General features: G+C 35.3%; 2 protein-coding genes across 3 annotated transcripts in view; both read left to right on the plus strand.

The window, feature by feature from the left end:
* The window catches only part of LOC113520441 (proton-coupled amino acid transporter-like protein CG1139), a 50,406-nt gene that overhangs the window by 14,695 nt on the left and 14,385 nt on the right, over positions 1-21,326 (plus strand). For both annotated transcript variants that reach the window (XM_052896523.1, XM_052896522.1), the window contains exon 2: positions 12,314-12,395. In XM_052896523.1, the coding sequence (XP_052752483.1) occupies positions 12,322-12,395 (74 nt within the window). In that variant the 5' untranslated portion in view covers positions 12,314-12,321. The remainder of the gene's footprint in view (positions 1-12,313; positions 12,396-21,326) is intronic.
* On the plus strand, positions 14,704-21,326 carry LOC113521130 (uncharacterized). The gene is made up of 2 exons (XM_026906565.3): positions 14,704-16,499; positions 16,617-21,326. Exons 1-2 carry the CDS (start codon positions 16,497-16,499, stop codon positions 17,217-17,219), a joined length of 606 nt encoding a protein of 201 aa, XP_026762366.2. The 5' UTR covers positions 14,704-16,496; the 3' UTR covers positions 17,220-21,326.

A 21,326-nucleotide genomic window follows, 5' to 3' on the forward strand; every position in this document is an offset into this window, starting at 1 on the left:
TTGTGTTCATTTAAAATATAACAAAGAAATAGTTTTAAAATTCTTTTATATTAATGTCATGACGCCAGATAGAATCGAGTGCTCCAGGCGTCTATCCTCACATATGTCTTTATTCTTAGGCTAGAAGACTTTGGAATCGTCCATCACACTAATCATGGTATATTATTCGTGATAAACAATGCCTGATACAGGGGGGAAAGGGATTGTTAGTAATGGGGTCTAATAGCCCCATTACTAAGTGATCAAGTAAAGCTAATCACTACTGCAGTATCCATTTATAATATGTATAATGGATTTTCCTAAATATATGCGTAAATCATTTATTTACGTATAATTTGTGGTTGGAAACGAACGCGGCGCTCGGAAAACAATAAACTCGGCTCAGTAAATGTAAATATTTCAAATACAGTGTACAAAATCGTATTGTTATAGGACACAACAATATAAATAATGTGCTCAGTACCCGCTGTACGGAGCAACTCTCTGTATTCTGTAATGACGTTAGAGCTAAGTAACTATTCTGTATTAACTTATTAACTTAAACTATGGTAGTCCTGCGTTTGGTTCTAAACGATCAATAGGATGTGACATTTCTTGGTTTAGTTTTCAAAGTAGCGTTACATACGGTCAATGGTAATTTTTTAAACCTTATTCTAGGAATGCCGTAATATTTATAAATGTGACAAAAAAATGTATTTAGTTTTTATTCTTAAACAACTTAAAATGAATTTCATTTTACTGTTAGTTATATATATATAAAAATCTGATTAAGTACTTGCTTTAATCATGGAGATAGCGGTACGGTTTAACTTTTCCAATGTTTTGATTTGCCTGTTTAGACGCATTTGGGCAAGGTTCAGTCAGTTCGCCGGGTTTTAAGAAGATCAATTTTTATTTTGAAATCGAATAAAAATAAATAACATGCCTATCAAAAATGTTAAGAACTTTAATTACTTACGAAGTATAATCACAGAGGACGCTGAGTGCATATTAGATATGAGATCTAGAATAACAATCGCAAAACATGTACCTATATGATAACAAAAAATGTATATTTACATCAAAAATATCAAAAGAAACCGCAAAATTTTTATAAAAACTGACATTTGGAGCATAGCATTTTATGGATCTGAAACATGGGCAATGACTCAAAAAGAAAGATGCTTGAAGCATTGAAATTGTGGATATGGAGAAGAATAGAAAGGATAAGCTGGACAGATAAAGCAACGGACGAGGAAGTCTTGAAAAGGGCGAATGAGAAAAGAACAATAATAAATACAATAGGGGATAGAAGAGGCAACATGCTGAAATGACATGACGATTTGTTAAAGAACATTTAGGAGAATAATTGCATGGGGCAGATAAAGGAAATACTAGGTGTCACGTCGTATAGGGATTCAAAGATATGGCCCGGAATAGAGCTGACTAGAAGAAAATGCATGAATTAGTTACACCGACAAGAGGAAACTCTTAAATGAAAAGAGAAGAGTGTCAGACCCGCCAATTCGGTTGTGTTATTTTTTATCAATGCTATTCAAACTTAATTTTAACTTAATGCGTACAAAGATTTAAATGGTTGGTGACCTAATTCGACTATTTCTTGTTATATAACACTGAAGTCATTTAGTGCGGCAAAAAGTATTCTGTAGGACAATAATTGACGTAAGTATTTATTGTCCATTAAAATTATACAAGTAACCTCGCTTATTTCCAAGCGGCCGGCACGACTTGTATATTTTTTTGCGCGCGAATTAGGTACCGATCTCAGTACTGTAGTACTGGTGTCATCGTGTGATAATAGCGTCCTCTAATATTAAATGTTTTTAAGCTGTCTTCGTTTTATCAAATCTATACATGAAGCCTTCTCACATAGGTTATTAGACGATGGTTTTATGTATGTTTCTTTAGTCATACAGCAAGTGACAATCAATTTATATAATTTTACATGAATTTGAAAAAAAAAATTGAGGTTTACGCTGTTATTTGATATCAGGATCTGTGGAAAGCAGTAAAGCCTTGTCCCGACTGAATTCCAGTTCTGATATACAAAACAAACGTAAGTATACAGATGCCTGAACCAAAACCCATAGTCTATGTATGGTTGACTTTTCAATGCCTTGCACTCTTCCGTCCGTGTATGCGACATGAATAATTATAATAGTATTAGATCCGATACTTTATGTCCACCGCGGCGACATCTATGGAGACATCGCATTTTCCTGTTGATGTCAACGAGACATTAAGATTTTTATAGATTGTATTATAAAAATTAACATATAATTGTATAATTATTTTCCTACATTTACTTAGCTTATACTTAAGCTAGGGACATCCGTGGCTTAAGTATAAACTAAGTAAGTGAACAAAGACTTAGCAGTGGACAGGATATGGGCCAAACAATAATGACGAAGGTATAACTAATACTCACCTATGGAAAGATACTTGCCGTAGATATTTTTATTAGCTTATTGTTTGTGATGTCATTGTTTTTTTTTTTTTATTAAAAATGTTGAACATTGGCGAATTTATTTTCCCACAGTAATACTCGTTTCGTATTTTTTCCTTATAAAATTTTGTTTAAATAAACAATATGAATACGGTATATATATACCTGTAGGACGGGTAGCAATTGTTCACGTGATGATTGAATGTTCAAATCTCTGTTTTAAACTGATGGGACCGGTTATATGTAAGGTGCCTAAAATAGTTTTTGTTTAGTAATTATAATAAAAGTTATATAAAATAGGAATAAATAAATGTCATGTCATTAACTGTACAGGGTGAGATCGAAACCGCTAGCGTTCTTGTTAGGGGATGTTCTGGCTGTAACACTAAAAATTTTTTACAAAGGAGAGTGTATCGATAAATGAGAATCTATTTGAGCATCTTATTAAAATATGCCAAACAGAGACATATGGGAATTTTAGAATTTCCATTAAGGTTTTAGAGATCGATAAGATTTCACTGATAGAACATTCCAATGATTTGCACATTATTGGTGTCCAAGCGGAAAAGTTGTCTAATTAAGATTTTGAAAGTAACGTCCTATTTTCCTGAAAAATTGAATTTTCTTTTTTACTTCACTTTTTTGAATTTACTTTAAAAAAGTACATTTGATCCGAATAAAAATAATGTGAATGAAAATCACAAAGATCCCATCTTTATATTTTGGAAATGGCGATGCGGTATAGTTCTATAAAAATCGTAGAATTAAATTTATTTCGACACTTGTAAAATAGAACTAAATAATTTTTGTTCTATTTAAATCAGACTGCAAATAACGTGTAAAAGTAAACGGACAAAATTGTCCCTTTTGTTCTACCGCCTGTAGTGTGACAGAACTAAATCGTAGAACTATTCGAATATAATCTATTTTGGGGGCAAATTCTTTTTGTTAAACTTCAACTCAGTGTTGATATGTGATAGATAGAGACAAGACGATATTTTTGTTGTTACGGCGCCCTTCGTCACGTAGTAGGTACGTTGTTTTACATAAAAGTCAGTGCAGAATTTTATTTATGTCGGTTTTAGTGAATGAAAATAAAAAAAAGTATTCGAATAAATTGGATTTATTAAACGCTAGTGACTGTCTGGTGTCATTGCGTATAAACCACTAACTTTAAGTACAACTATAACAAACAATGGGGTACACGGCTCAAACTTAAGAATAAATAACTTTTGCAATAGAGAAAAACTATAGATTAGGACTCTACGTAGGTGTTAGAATTTGTACTTTATATTGCAAAACCACCTTTTAATTTCGCAATATATTTATTTTAATTATATTTTACATGAAGACTTGCACATAGGACGATTGTTGTAACGGAAGAGAGCGAAGGCAATTTTAGAGTTGCCATAGTATAATATTAAATCTAGTGTTTCCAACAGTAGATCATTCAAAGGGGATGAGTTGAGCTGTGGCCCAGATGTGCTTCGTGCCGTTTCACATAATATATATAGGCTGTGTTGTGGGATATAATTAACGAGTAAGTATTAGCATTATATCATTTCAGGTATATTGTTAAGTACGATAAATCATTTATATAGGCACACAGATTCGTATTGTAACTTGCTGTTTAATTATATACGGTCAGACAGGCATACTGTGGTATCATTGGAAACCCATTTAAATATCGGCTGCATCTGAGCAGTTGTCGAGTCGTATGAGGAAAAAATTAAATGTTATTATTGTAAAGTGTTGACGGTCTTGGTATAAACAGAATGAATATTTTTTACGACAGGTTTAATTCAAAAGAAGAAATAGGTAGATAATGGTCAAATAGTTTAGGACACAACAATTATCCTGTAACATGGGTATCGACTTATAACCGTGTGTTAATCTTTGGAGTCTTAGTGCTTAAATATTATACAACCTAATGTTTTTTTTTCTACACTATATTTTATTAATGGACGGTAGGAGTATTTTTAACATTTATAATTTAAGTTTTTTGTCCGTTGATTTCAGAACTATAAAAAATCAGTGACAAAGTGCATTTTTAGATAGTGTATCAAGACGAAACATGCGCCATATTTTACGTAAGATCTTAAGGATGTAACTGTAAAAATTGCATCCAGTTTGGTGCAGTAATTTTTACGTGATACCAGAATCAACATAAAGACGGATAGATACAAGATTTAATTATTATTGTTTTGGTTTCTATTGTTCTTATTAAGAGCTTCCATAACTTTTCTCCTTACATATCTTCCATACACAGATATTTATTTATTTAATGCTAATGTATACATATTAGATTTAATTATACAGTTTCGTTCCAATGTTATTATATTAGTGAAATAAGGAAACTACGTAACTAGAGCACTAGAGGGAGACTAAATAGAAGCCAACTCTCTTTACGTATTTCCATTTTTCTCCGACACGAATCAAGAAGAAACAGAAATGCCAACAAATATTTATAATGGCTTCCATTTAGTTTCCATTGGATCCACAATCTGGATTCGCATGTGGATACATAATAATACGAAATCGGTCTGGATTATAGCAATATAATATTTTGTGGAAAAATACGGTGTGTTTGTGCATACGTGTAGTTAAATTAATTAAACATTGTTATGGTACGACCGTGATATGATTTTATGTAAATGGAACGATTCTAGACGTAAATGGAATTATATTTCGCATAAACAATAAAATATATATTTTCTTTCTACATATTAGGATGAAAAATTAACCATTCGACAGTTTAATTCTAAAATACATCTCTAAAGTTATTTAGAGATATCGATTCGTAAGGAAAATTTAATAAAACGGAAATTAATCACCTGGTGTATTAATTAATATATTAACTGTGACTTTGAGTTAATTGTAAATTATGATAAAAGCGAGACTAACATATAAGACTACAACGGGAATCACAGTATATTAGTTGCTACTTTCAATCAGGCGGGACAAAGGATTATGTTGGCTTTTATTTTAATTTACGCGCGCGCAGGCGCAGGATATTGCTTGCTCATTGTATATATATTATCAGCAATAATATCTATGTGATATATTGACAAACGAAATCTGTTCATCATGTGAATTTACTTCAGAGTAATTCATTATTTCATTTGGAGTACTGTTTTTTTTATGGGTGGTGATAGAATGGTCACCTCGTCTGTGCTATACGCACACGTATACGCTGGCGGGGCACCAGTGAAGGATGATAGGTGAGAATGCAAAGCCAGGCCAGTTAGCCCGTCGTGGTGAATATACCTGAAATTCAGCCCGATGGTTTCCGCATGGAAGTCGACCTGACAGGGTATATTGCTAGCAATGGGACTGAAAATCCGCATTAGTAACAATACCTCCCCCCCGGAGTATGTGTTATCATTTCATTTGCACAAAAATACTCATTCATTGGCTCTCATTTTATTGCAATATGCGAGTCGCAACCGCTGCTGCTAGTTGCTGCTGCTGGCGAATTTGCTATTTGATTTATTGTTTCATGGGCGTCGCGCCGCTGTTTGCTGTCCGCTGCTATGTCGAACGTTATTTCTCTAATTTTTGACAAGATTGTATTTTTGTTATAGATATTTTTGTATAGGAGAAAGCGTTACTTATTGACACGAACACAATATAACATAATACTCAACAAACAGACAGATTTCTAAATTTATTTCCAATTAATGTGAGTTACGTTCGGTAGCTCACAGGCTCAATACTGTGATTGTAGGAATTAAAGAGTGTATATTTAACAGATTACGTAAATTCATTCAGGAACATTGAACTTTCACAATTTATTTAAAGTGTATCCAACAAATTTTTTTACACTACTGTCTTTAATAACGGCATGAACATGTGTCATCGAGTAAACGTATAAAGTAGGTTCTTAATATTTAATTTAGTAACACATTGTACGAACAATAACTACTATAAATCTATCAAATAAACACGTATTCAATAGATCGTCCCGTGAAATATCGCTGAATTTATGTTCAAGTGGAACAGTGGAATAAACAGACTTACTGCACAGCGCCAGTGATCACACCATTCCAGTCACATTCTCCATTGTTCTTCACAGCAGATAGTGAAATATTACAAAATGTTTTGTTTCGTAGATATATATATGATTCGATCAAATGTTAAGTCAAACAATGCGTAAATTAGTCGGATTAGCAATTTAATATCACGGGCATTGGTTCGTTTGCAAATTTTAAATAGGAAGGAAATCTTTGCCTCACTAGATGACTCTGAATAGTTCTCTGATTTTAGTATTTAGACAGTCATCGTTACAGCATTGTAGATACACCACAGAACTTCGATATCTTCTCTTCTCATTCTTTCTTACCAGAGATTATAAACAGTTTTATAAAACAGTTTTATACCAGAGGGAGACTTTGTACAAAAGTCGATTGCTTGGGTACCTCTGTCCCATTCGTGTTTCAACCGTGAAGCAGTTGTGTTTGCATGGCTGTGTTTCGGTTTGAAGGGTGGGATATGGCGTGAATTTACTGGGTACTGAGAAATAACACCTGAGTCCTCTCTCTCCGCCTGAGGAATGGCAACGCATGGGAAGTATCATGGGCGAAACAGTATACTCTGTTATGTCCATGTACTTGTTAGCCATTCTAGTTGTATAAAAAAAAAGAAGAAAAAAAAAAGGTTTGCCATAGCCTCTTTGATCAGCTACGATTTGATTATTTTCTTACTATTTTGCTGATAGTTATTATAAGCTCTGCCTGATTTTCTAATGGGTTTTATATTGATTGTCTGGTAGCTATTATAATGTCTGTCTGCATCATTCGGCCACTCCTCGGTCCTTAATCCGGGATCGGGTCCAACATTTGTCATTCCTTCTGCTTATCAGCTTACGCATCTCGCTTGTATCTTACTATTCATAACGTCTTAGATACAGCCCAGGGCAAGGAGCTGTTATTATCGCTAGTGCATTTTCGGATTGCTATGTTCTCGACGAGTCTGTGAGAGCTCGACCTCGACATTGAGTATATGCACAGTTTGATTTGCATTAAATCGTTTAATTTTCGCAATATGTTTTGAAATGCATTTTTCACGACGATGTTATCTAATAATAAAAAACGGATTGTTTAAAAACGTTGCTGTATAGAAGAATTCCGTTTTCATAGTAATGTAGATATATATCTACTTGTATATACCTTACGCGTGCTCTTTTTATCAGATATTCAGATAATGCAAATAGAAAGAATACTGGCGTTTATCTTACACTTATTAAATGTGTTACTTCCTGGCGGTGGGCCTCGTGGCCGCGTCGCTTGTTACTGCCATCGGTTTCCTCAATTTTCCTATGACAATGTAAGCGGCTCTAATAGTTTGCTTCAACACGGTCAATTCCACTTGAGCGTCAAAAACGTCTCTAGTGGCATTGTTTATACCTATTACTGAAAATTACAAAGATATCTTCTCTAATCTAATTTCTATTAGCTGGGCTTCTTGCTTGTTTTTATTACTAAAGACTTGTTACGTTATATTAGTTTTTGACAAATACCTACGTGGGAAATCACCGGCAGTGAGACGAGTTACCTCCAGCCAGTTATGTAGTATAGATTAATCTTTTATTAAATTCTAACCATTTACTAGATGCAGTTGTAGAGCTCTTATTTCATCTGTCTTTACTGTAATAATTTTATGGACCTGATCAGAGCCATCAGGGCATTGCGCGAACACATTATTCCTTGTTGTTGTCATAATTTCAAGAGGTTTTTTTTTCATTATTCACCCACGTTTTGTACTTATATCTACTATTTATTTATTTATGTATGTACTAGCAGCAGTTAGTACTGCGGCATTTAAAATAAACATTAAATGTGCTCATTAAAGGTATCCACAGCATTTATTTTATTTAGTTTGCACAGTTTGTAAAGACATGGAACAATTTAAGAATTTGCATTATATTTGGACTATAACTATTTAATAAGTTTAATTTTATATTTAGAATTATCCCCATTACAGGTATTATACAATGGATTATCATCATATCAGCCTTTAACTGTTCACTGCTGAACATAAGCCTCCTCCGTGCGCATTGCCGTAGTTGCCACGCTTGGCAGAAGGATTGGCAACCGCAGTCAGGCTTCAGAGATATTTTAAGACGTACGATATTGTCCATTCCTCGTCCTCCCTTAATCGGCTCTTACGACATCCACGGGAGAGGGAGGGGTGGCCTATTCTATGCTGGGACCACACGGCAATGGATTAACAGACTTAAATATGTTTCATTTTAAATATGTAGAAAGCGCCTAAACCGAGACAAACAAACATAATCACAAATACAAGTGTTTTGTTTGTTTACGAGTCGAAGCAGCGACCATTGACGTCAGTAATTGTTAAAAATTTTAATAATATGATAATTTATGACATTATTTCATTTAGACCAGATGTTCAGTAATAAGAATGTTACAAAGATTCCACAGTATTACCAGATAATGGATCATTTTTTATATAATTTAGAATGGCAAATCACAAATAGCTGACCATCAACTTGATGTAAAGTGGTAATCGTCGCCTATAGACTTGAGCAATGGACATAACAGAGTTTATTGTATAGCCAATGCTACCTTTCATGCGTTGTCAGTCCTGAGGACTAAGGTGTCATGCTTCTGTATCCTGTAATTTCACTGCCATATCCTACCTTTCAAACCGAAATACAACTGCTTCATAGCACAATCACAATGGGACAGAAGTACCCAATCATCATTATCGTATCAGCCCTCAATTGTTCACTGCTGAATAAGCCTCCTCCTTGGGGTGGTTTTGCCAGTAGTTGCCACGCTTGGTAGGCGAGTTGGCAACTGTAGTTAGGCTTTAGAGATTTTAAGAGGGACGCCACTGCTTGATGTTCTTCGCCCTTCCTTAGTTGCTACCGACACCCACGGGAAAGGATGGGGTGGCCTATTCTATGCCGCGACCACACGGCACACACACCACAGAAATACCGCAGCAGGTGACTTTTGTACAGTCTCCCTCTGGTAAACGACAAAGTAGTAGTCAATCCTTTGGTCCTCGACTCCCTAGAGATGGTCGAAAAGTGGAATCAAATTATTTTTGTCTATAGAATTTATTTTCATCGTCGTAACATGTATAATGATCTGATTATATTATATTAACCACATTTTGTTGTCCAACCCGCACGTGACACCCTTAGACATTAAGGTATGTGTCTGTTTCATCAGGCAGATCGTATACTTAATTTCACAATACAAAATTATCTTGACAAAATTGATGTTGGACCCACTAACGAATAGATTTTATCGATTGTAATATGAAAGTCGGTCTAAAATAGGCCAGGATACCTTATAAATTAGACAAGTACCTTTTCCGTTTTTGAGATCGCTTGAAAAATATTAATTGTATATCAGTGGATTGGAATAATTCATATGTCACCGCGGATTTAAGATCCAACGTACACTGCACGCATGCGTAATAAACTTTGTGTAAATATTATTTCGTCTAATCATTCGCACATGTTATTTTAGCTGTTTTTAAGTATAATTATTATATCATCGTATCTACAATATGTGTGTATACTTTTCAAAAGACGCTGTGCTGATTATAACGTAGTTATTTTTTGGTGTGTATATGACTTAAAATTTTTTTTTATACAACTTAGAATGGCAAACAAGCTGACGGCCCACCTGATGGGAAGTGGTAACCGTCGCCTATACACATGAGCAGAGTATACTGTTTCGCCCATGATACCCCCCATGCGTTGCCATTCCTGAGCACTCAGGTGTTATTCCTCTGTACCCAGTAAATTCACACCATATCGCACTCTTCAAACCGAAACACAGCCATGCAAACACAAGTGCTTCACGATTGAAACACGAATGCTACAGAGGTACCCAAGCAATCGACTTTTGTACAAAGTCTTCCCCTGGTAAAATCCTCTTTAATTGAGCACTAGGTAAAAATAACTGAATGTTTTAATGTTCAGAAACAATTATTTACGATAGGTAGGTATAGAAACGGAGAAGAAAATGGAAATATATGATCTAAATCATCGTAGATGGCAAAGACGACCATTAAAGTGTAACTATCATGTATAATTAATATTAACTAACAAAATTTATACAACGAATGACTGCACCTAACTATGTGTATCAACGAAGCGACCAGCCATTTTAATATTTATTTATTTCTTCATCCACTTCGTCCACTGCTGAACATAAGCATCCTCCTTGAAGGGTTTTGCCTGTAGTTGCCACGCCTAGGAGGTGGGTTGTTAACAACGGTTAGGCTTTGGTGATATTTAAAAAGGGACGCTGCTTTCTTAATCGACACTTATGACAGCCACAGTAAAGAAACGGGTGGCCCATTCTATGCTGAGATTTCAGGCTAATTAAATTATTTATATATTTAATTAAAAAAAATTAAAAAATGAAGTCGATATTATTTTGCGTCAATTCTTTAAACCTATTTTTAAAATTAAAGATTTAATTGATATTATAATGAAATGTTTATTATTAAGACGAAATAATTAAATATCTAATAGATTTAAGGCTCAATTATTATAAATTTATCTTATGAAGGTTATTGACCCTAACAGTAATTTGGCTAAACTATCAAAATATTAGATTAAGATATCGGTTTAGAGCATTGGCGTCTCGGAATCGACACCGGTATTTCATTATTAAGGGTTCAGTTAACTCGTGAGGATATTCCCCGAGGAATCAGTGTTATTAATAGCACCGCAAAACATTAACAAGTTAACTCAGTTACTGGTTAGTGGCTATTTACTTAGTAAAGTCGCCGACCGAGATGAAAAAAATGGATGCATGCAGCTCGAGATCATTCCTTATGAGCATCTATGATTAGCATTGGAGTGGCCGGTGGATGATTGAAAAGTTCTTAGAAGTCGTCAGTTACCCATGACTTCCGGGAGTCTGACAAAAGGGTACTTGCCACTGATCGCACCGTGGTTCCGCTATACTCGTATTGGGTCGGCGCACCACTCGCACGCTCGCACGCTCGAGGCCAGGCACGTTGCGAATGCGCGTGTACATAATTATTTACTAATCTTCAAGATTTACGTTGTTTGGACAGTTTTAGATAAAAATTTACAACTAAGACTGACTAATTGAATTTTTCGTGATGGTAATTAAAATATATTACATAGTTTTGAGTCATTTGAGTGCCACGCTGATGACTACATTACATCTTTGTTTTGTTTTATTTATTAATTAATTAATCCATAATCTATAACATATGTTATTGCATAAAACCATTCTTATGCATTGAAATGATTATAAAATTTTATTAATAGCGGCTATTTATTCCTTTTTTTTTAATTTTTAATGTTACAATAATTTTAATTTTTTTTAAACATCTTAAAATGGCAAACAAGCTGACGGCCCACCTGATAGAAAGTGGTAACCGTCGCCTATAGACATGAGCAGTACCTGTACATGAAATAAATAATTAAATAATTTTATAGCCACTATTATGTTTTTTGAAATTAATTAAATATTTGGCGATGCTGTAAATATTAATAATATTATAGTTTTATAGTATTATTATAGTTTATATTAATATTATAATATTATTAATGTACATTAATTTTAATTTTCATATTCAGTATTAGTTATTGAATAGATCTTTATGAACTTTGGTCTCTAGCCTTAAGTCTTGGTGAAGTAAATCGGATGGTAGTATTAACTATTGAAGAGCTAATAGATAGGTTACTTACTGTGAAAATTAGAACTAAAGATGGCGGTCTTAGTTTTTAACGTAAGGAATATAAATGAGGTAGAAAACGTAGTCTTAATAATAGATCAGTTCCCCACCGCTGGACACGGGTGAAATGAAAATGAGTTTGACATTATTGTTCATTGGTTGCAGATATCAACATGAAGACACCAACGGAGACCAAGGAGAATACGAATAAGGCGGCGACCGTATTTTCAATCAGTCAAGATGTCAGGTAAACGAAAATCTTGGAAGTGAATCCTTAGAAAAATAAACAGAAAAAAAGACATTTAGAATTAATACATACAAACATACTCATAATAATTTATTTATCAGAAACATAATAGGATGTTTCAATTTGTTTTTGTGTGTTCAGTATATTTCGCCATATTTAATAGCATGCAAATCTTTGTCGATAGTGTTTTTTTTAATGGATGATAATGAAATGGTAACCCCGCCTGCGCTACCGGCATACACTGGCGGGGCACCAGTGAGGGATGATTGGTGAGGATGAAATAGCAGGTCAGTTAGCCCATCGTGACGAATTCAACAATACATTAGTTACGATAGTTTCCAGGAGGATCCGCGTGGGGGTCGACCTGATAGGGTATATTGATAGCAATGAGGATTAACCATTCCATTACTGACAATCCCTTTCCCCCATGTAAATAGTATTTATCAGACTTCAAAATACATAGTTCATATACACATTAATACAAATGTTTGTACTGTGCGGGAATCGAACATGTAACCATCGGAAGCTGCTCTTGTCGATCTTTAGTGGGTTGAAACGAACAATGACGTTCGTCGTATGTTATTGACTATAACTTATATTAAATGCAAATAGCTTAGATATAAATAGGCATGCGGTTTGTTGAATACATGTGAATTCGTCTTAAATCCACGCCAATTTAAACACTTACGGCATCGACATAAACCGCCGCCGTTTCAATCCTGTTAATTTGAAATATAATTTTCATTTGAATCACATGTTAATTCATTTATCATTTATTTACATTTATTATTCACGTGCAGTGTCACATTGGCAACTAATATCGAATTCCGGACGGTAAATTCGGAAAATAATATTTGCCTCGTGGTTAGCGGCTCGCGCATACTAAACACCGTCTCGTCTCGTCTCGTCTCGTCTCTCTAAACTCGATTGTTGAGTGCGAGCCGAGTGAATACTTTGTGTCTATAAACTGACTGACTGATTGATTACTGTGTATCGTATGCACCTGCAGTTAAGTAGGTAAGTCCCTCTCTACTACCTACTGCCTATGTATGTATTGTATATATGTAAAAGTATTTTATTTATTATGGGTGCTACGAACATACGGTTGAGGTAGTAGTCAGCGTAGCGTCCTGCTAAGGGAATGTTCTACCAGCGATAATGAGCATTTTGTTCCAAAGAAAATAAGCAAATTTTATTTAAGTAGGCTTCTATAAAAGTTCTTTTAAGTCGTAATTTTTGTGATTTTACTGTAGTTTCGGATAGTTATCTGTACAATTACAGAGGTACCTAATTAAAGAAAACTTGAAGTAATTATAAAAGAAGTGAGTTGTCTTTTCCAATAAAAATACTGTCTAGATATATATTCAAATGTATTATGTTTAAAATGTTTAAATATTGAAATTAATTTATTGTCAAAAATAAAATTTGGTACAAAAAGCAGACTTGATGCTGGTAGCATTGTCTATTAGTCAACCTTTAGGATGAACAGTGAATCATCACGCACTACTTCATAATTGGGATAGATAAAGAAATACCAACTAATAATGTATACCTATACAAAATAATACATACATAAAAAACATAAAATGATGATTATTAATTTTAACATTAATTTTTTAATGTATTAACCTGTATTCGAGCAAATAAAGTTATCATTCATTCATTCATAAAACATATATATATATATATAATTAGATATATAAAATATAAATAAATACAATATAAAAGACAATGATTATGCCCATTCCAATGAAAGATCTTGTCCAAATGATACTTCGGAACAGCGAACTTGTGTTTATAATAGATATTAAGATCGCTGTTTCTTAAAAATAAAAAGCCTGCGCCTATACTCATGCCATTACTGCATATTGTTTACGTATACATATTGAAAGGTTACAGTAAGGCCATAATACAGTAACTAGCACGAATGACACTTTTTTTTTTTTAAATATAAATATAGTTTGAATATCGGTTGCTTTTCCGAAGAATAATATTTCAGATATGACATAGTTTGTTTTAATTTCGTACAAATTTTTCCCACTATTGGGTTGATTCGTCATCTGAAAAGCATCTGTTGTAGTTCACCATTCTTTATCATCAAATGTTATGCCACTAAACTAAAGGACAACCAGTAAAATACATACACAACACACACACACACGCACGCACGCACGCACGCACGCACACACGCACGCACGCACGCACACACACACACACGCACGCACGCACGCACGCACTCACGCACTCACGCACGCAAGCACGCACGCACTCACGCACGCACACACACACACACACACACACACACACACACACACACACACACACACACACACACACACATGCGCACACATGCGCACACATGCGCACACACAGAGCATATCACAGACACATATATACATAAATAGTTATACACACATAAACACAGTAAGAGAAGATAGAAGTGGGCAGAAGATGGAGAGGTTTAAAAGTGCATCGAGTAATTCTTTGACGGATTACGCAATTTTGATATACCCAATCTACTTATCATCATTAAAATTAATTTTAAAAATTATTTACAATGACTATCTGACTCGACAAACGTTGTTTTGCCTGCCGGGTTTATCTTTTTATTATCGGGATAAAAATTGTTATATCCGTCTCAAGTGGAAGATAATTAACAAGATTATACTGACATTATTATAATATTTCAAAAAAATATAATCAAATCAACTCTCAGTTTCAGCGTTTCCTTGAAAAAAGAAATCATTGCATCATTGTAAATTTTTGATATTTTTCTATTTTCTTGTTTCACATTAAGGTAATAAGTATGATCACTAAGATACATGGACGAATAAATATTTATTTAAGAGTTTTAATAAGAAAGCAGCTTTTATATTTTTTACTGCATTTGTTAGTGGGCAAATGTAAAAGTATATTAAGTCATGCGGCTTGTGAAGCCTTGTACAAATCACAACTAGGTAGTTAGCTAAGTAGTGGCGCGTGTGACGTGCACCCTGATAGTATTATCATAGATTGTTTACGGCTGTTTGCCTACCTCACAGCGCTACTTCACGATGATACATGCCTACTTCACAACACTCCGCCCAAGTATGGAACGCTAGAAGGTTTTCTTTTTAATGGATGATAATGGAACGGTAGCCCCGCCTGCGCTATTGGTATACGCTGGCGGGGCACCAGTGAGGATGAAACAGGTTAATTAGCCCATCGTGTCAAATTCAACAATTAACCAATTACAATGGTTTCCAAGAGGAACCGCGAGGAGGTCGACCTGATAGTTCTAAGGTTTATTGCTAGAAATGGGGTTGCTAATCCCCATTACTAACAATCTTTTCCCCCCACGCTGGAAGGTTGACGTCACTGTTAGGTACAGCGTGCGCGTCATGTCTACCTCGAGATACGTAGGCACCTACTAATTGGAGCGAATGCGCGCGTAGGTGCATTCTTGTGTAACAACAATAAAAAGTCGCCTGTTTACGAAAATATGTGTTTTCCAAAAATATGAGCAAGAGGATTGCCCAAGTATCACGAACTATCTCAAGCGAGAATAACACGAGATGGCGCAAAGGAGACAATACATTGCCGCCGTATGTGATCACAATAGACAATGTTATTGAACACAACTGGATATCTAAAACACATTATTTAAAGTAACAATGGGATTTTCTGAATCGTATATTATTTAATAAACACGTAGGCCAGTCACCGGCATTCACTAAGATTATGTTTATTTTTACTAATTGATGTACCTATTTATCTACGCACAACTCGTGCAAACCTCGCGTTGTGATTAATTTTAATATTATTTACTATGCCAGCATCAGCTGTGCTGTAAACGGCGTGCAAGTTCATCGGCCCGCACCTTACGTTTTGTGAGGCGCTACCACTTTGTTGCTTAATAAAGTCACTCCCATGCATTAACGTATCGCGACTAGTGGTTATACTTAGTCGTCACAAAGTTGCGTTATTATTATTGTTAACGGAGGATCGGTAACACACTTTCACTTTCAACATCGGAATCTCCGAACCCAAGCGTGGACCAGTTGAGCTCAGGCGGGCAGCCTCGCAAGCCGACTCCTCGGTATACCCAATACAATCTGCAAAATGGTAAGAAATTACACAATGTCTATTTTACATTTTGATTACCCTGCGGACGTCGAGAACTTCAGAAACGCGAACGGAGCTTTGGCAGAGAAAACTAATGGTCTTTTTAATAATTTCTAGAAAACCATCACCCTTATTCTTCTGTTGTACTGCGGCGCTGTACTCGTAGCGAGCGAGCAAGCGGCCACTAAAGATCTGGATTTGGACGACAACGACGAACTCGGGCGCGGGCGTCGCAAGCGCAAGAGACCGCAGCAGAACGGAGGATGCGGCTACGGGAGGACGTTCGGGGAGAAGTTCTTCGGACTCCATGACTACACCTACGTGTCCGCGCCAGTCATGAACTACTTTTTCGGATGCGGAGTAGCGGCGCTGCCGGTCGCCGCGCCCATCGCTCCCGTGGCCCCCATTGCACCGGTGCAGCCGTTGCCCATATATCCCATACAAGTCAGCCAGAGTCAGAGCCAAAGCCAACTCGGCCATGGTGGACATGGTGGCTTCGGTCCCGGCAACTTCGGTGGATATAACCAGGGCTTTCCGCAGCGACCGATTTATAATCAACGCCCATACCCGCCTGTGAACCGGCCCTTCCAGGGCGCGGTGTCGGCTGCGGCATCAGGCTTGGGGACCGCGCTGGCCGACTACATTACTCGTCCGCAGACGCAGAAACAAATCAACAGACAAATAAATCAGTTCCTTAGGCCGCTAACCAAGCTGTTTTGAGCTGCAGAATCATCGTGTTGTGTAGTGTAGTGATTATAAAGTGTTTATTGATAGATAAAAGACATGTCTGAAATATCGTCGTCTTTGTAGTCATTAATTCTCCGCTGCTGAACTTGATTTGAATTTACTTTTGGGAAAAATATGGTAAGTTACGAGTAGATGTAGATGTATGTCGGCAAGGGTCGATTAAATTATAATATCGGTTGGGTATCAAATTCAGTGTTAATTAACATTTATAAAGATAAGCCTCAAAAAAAAAAAAACTATCATGACAAATACTCCGCTTCACCTTGAAGGCGTGATGTAAATTATGAACTCGTTTTTACAAACCAAACCGCGTTACGTTGACATTGTATAATTATTATACAATATAAACAAAATACGGAATTGTGGTGCCGCTCTACTGTAAAAAAATATACCTGTATATTTTTTATAATTAAAAAAGTATATGCGGAGATATAATCAGACGCGTGCAGTGTACAAGGATATTAGTATATATTGTATTGTAAGTAGCCCTAGCTAATTATCATTAAATAATCATTATTAAAGTTAAAATATAATGTTACGATAAATTTCTTGTTTCATTGACTATTTGCATTTCGGCCACTACAGACAATGACGTCCTGTTTAGGTATTGCAATTTACGAAAATTAAGCGTCGCTACTAAACTTCTTGCCCTGTAACTAAAGCTATTTATTATTTATTCCCATATTGGACCCATTCGAAAATACTATTATAATTGTGTTATTTTTATTTATAATTATCTATTTTCAACATAAATTTTATATAGAAACTCTATTTGTAGAATTATTGACCAAATGTTGGCATGCAAAATACATGTAGTTGCGTCATTTATTTTAATATATACATATATGTATATATTAAAATATCCTTTTATATCCGTTAACGCAATATAACCCGGTTAGTACCTACTCGCTTAGCGCCATTACATAATCTTACCCTTTTTGGTATTTATCTATTTCATAATGACATTGAATAGCTTTTCGAAATTGGTTTGAAATGAACATCGCATAATAGGTTCCTCTTGGGACTTGGTATGGTTAATTTTTGATATTTCATATTATTGATTATTGTTTTATTTTTTACCTAATTGAGAAACACATTTATGGCCTCCGCTTTAGTTTTATTAGATATTATAAATAAATGAACATTTTATGTGTAACGTAGGTGGTATAACATGCAGTAGCATATAGGAGTTTTATATTCGATAAAAAGCAAAAGCGAATTGATATAATGAGCCTCCCACGAGTAAGAAATCTGAAGCCACTCAGCAACTCTTTCGAGCAAATTGATGAAGTAATATTACTTATAATAGGTGTATAGATTTCTGCTTGCGATAAATGTTGGCTAACGATTAATACATGGCTTATTGTTGTGGAGTCGCAACACTTGTTTTTTCTCACAGCCACTTGTCAGTTGGTCCGTGTGACAGGCAACAATATACCTGAATAGGTACCAGTATAATTGTAATGTTTTGTGTTGTACGGAGCGAATACCACATATTTTTATGGATAGATTTATGTACTTCCATGCGTCAAGAGTCTTCTTTAGAAATGTGTCCGATTCTATGTAGAATAAGGTCATACGAGTATGCGACTCCGGTCTCCCGAGCCGCTGCAGTGTCCCCCCCTTTTCTTTTCCACATAAGTCCCTTATTCCTCTCATTTACCAATTTCCTTTACGCATTTCCATCGTTCCCTTCCTTTTTTCATAATCTTTTTCTCCATACCATAGGTGGAGGATACCACCAACAAATGCATTCCCAAAGATGGTTGATGTCAAGCAGGCGACCGGTCGTAAAACTAAAAGCCAAATCTTTTTGTAATGTGGATAAAACCATATTACGCCGACCTCAAATAATAGTTGGGATAAGGGTAGGAAGATGATGATTTATTTACTTCCATTAATGAGTTTACATCTTATATATAAAATTCTCGTGTCACGGTGTTTGTTACCAAACTCTTTCGAAACGGCTTTACCGATATTTATGAAATTTTGTGTGCATATTGGGCAGGTCTGAGAATCGGCCAACATCTATTTTTCATACCCGTCAATGGTAAGGGTGACCCACCCCAAAATATTTTTTTTATTTTTTTGACAAATTTTTTTATTTTTATTTTATTATAATTTAGCATTGAAAAATACATACAACATAAAATTTTCATCGTTTTACGATCAACCCCTGTATTTTAATTGCAATTTTTATATTTCGCAATAAGTGGTAAAACAACGTTTACGGAGTCAGCTAGTTTTTCAATATAATTTTTATTTAGCGTCAATAAATATCTGTTACTGTCACTTTAATATCAACTTCCAAGAGTTAAAATCAATTCAGCTATTAGGTATTTACTAACAGTCAGAAGTCTAGATGCGATAAGATACAAAACTGTTGTCATAATGAACCTAATGATTACTAGCTATATCCCGCGATTTTACCCGCATAAGTACATGAAGTATCCTATCTTATAGTATTTTATATGTGACTTTTATATTTATGAACCGATCGAATCAAAACACTAAATGTTAAGTGGAGCAAACCGCATTCAAATCAGTTGAGCTGTTTCTGATATTTGTCGTGCACAAACGTACAAGACATACATACTTACAGACAAAAATTTTAAAAATAATTGTTTTTAGTTCTATTGTGTTCATAAAGCCCCCCTTTAATAGTTTTTGCTATATGTACGTATATTTTCCAGGTACAGACAGTGACCAGTTACGATTATATTGTATGTATTGATAGGAAAAATAAATGTCATGAAATAACGGAAATAAATATTTTATTAGGTAAAGCTAGACCGGTGTTAGTAATGCAAACTATCAGCCCCATTGCTAGCAATCTACCTTGCCAGGTCCACCTCCACGTGGTCCCCCCTAGAAACTGTCGTGCTGAATTCCAGGTGTATTTATCATGATAGGCTAACTGGCCTGCCTTTTCATTCTCACCTATCATCACTTACTGGTCCCCCACCAGCGTATACCGTTAGCACAGGCGGGGTTACCATTCCATTATCATCCATTAAAAAAACATGACTAAAGACACGTTGAAGATACTTAATTAAAAAATTTACTAGGAACGAATTTATGTTTTCTTTTGACAAGTAAGTCAATTCTTAGTTTAGTTTAGTTTGAACACATTATATACAAAATATAGTAATGTTAACAAGGTATGCGGTAATCACTATCATAATTGTGACAAGAACTGTTACTGAGCAAAATTTCTAGTGTATTATTTTTTGTTAACATAAATATATTAAAAGAAATCATCATCTGATGACTCAGGTGTTATTCCTCTGTACCCAGTAAATTCACGCTATATCCCACCCTTCAAACCGTAACACAGCCATGCAAACACAACTGCTTCACGGTTGAAACACGAATGGGACAGAGGTACCCAAACAATCGACTTTTGTACAAAGTCTCCCTCTGGTAAAGTAAGTATTTACTGGCATACAAACGAGTTGAAATAGTTTGCAATATATGAAAACCAGATAGTAGTATGGTATATTTTATAGTACTAAACACCAAACTTCTTTAAACGTCGGCCATTTTGTCACTTTGCACTGTACTTATATGGGTCAACTTGAGTCATTTCTCATTCAGCCCAGGGAAGTGCCATTAATCAGTTCCTACCGAAATGTGACATTTGCATGATATTCTGAAAGTAGCTAAATGGGATCGAGTTTCTTTTTTATGGTTTAAGGTACAGTATTTAAGGCATCCCGTCCTCGCTATTGGATACGGGTAACGGAACGCCTATACAAGAAGGTACATGGTGTATTCACATGTAATTTAGGCGCAATATTTGAGGAGCATGAAGAAGGTAAATGAACGGCCGGATATTGCAACAAATGAGTATTTGATCGGCCTCCGAATTGGCGACCTCGGCCGTCTACCGGTCTCCAATTCAAGGGACGACATATAAGACCACCGATATCTACCCTATTTAATGTAAATAAATTTAATATTATTATTAAATACTACAGGTGCCTTTAGCAGGCTCAGCTAGTAACAACAACAAATTGAAGCTACCGTGGTGGAAGTTAGGAAAACTTATTTAAAAAAAATTACATTATATGATATTTA

Source organism: Galleria mellonella, unplaced genomic scaffold (genome assembly GCF_026898425.1).
Source record: "Galleria mellonella isolate WM207_F2 unplaced genomic scaffold, CSIRO_AGI_GalMel_v1 utg33, whole genome shotgun sequence".
Lineage (NCBI taxonomy): Eukaryota > Metazoa > Arthropoda > Insecta > Lepidoptera > Pyralidae > Galleria > Galleria mellonella.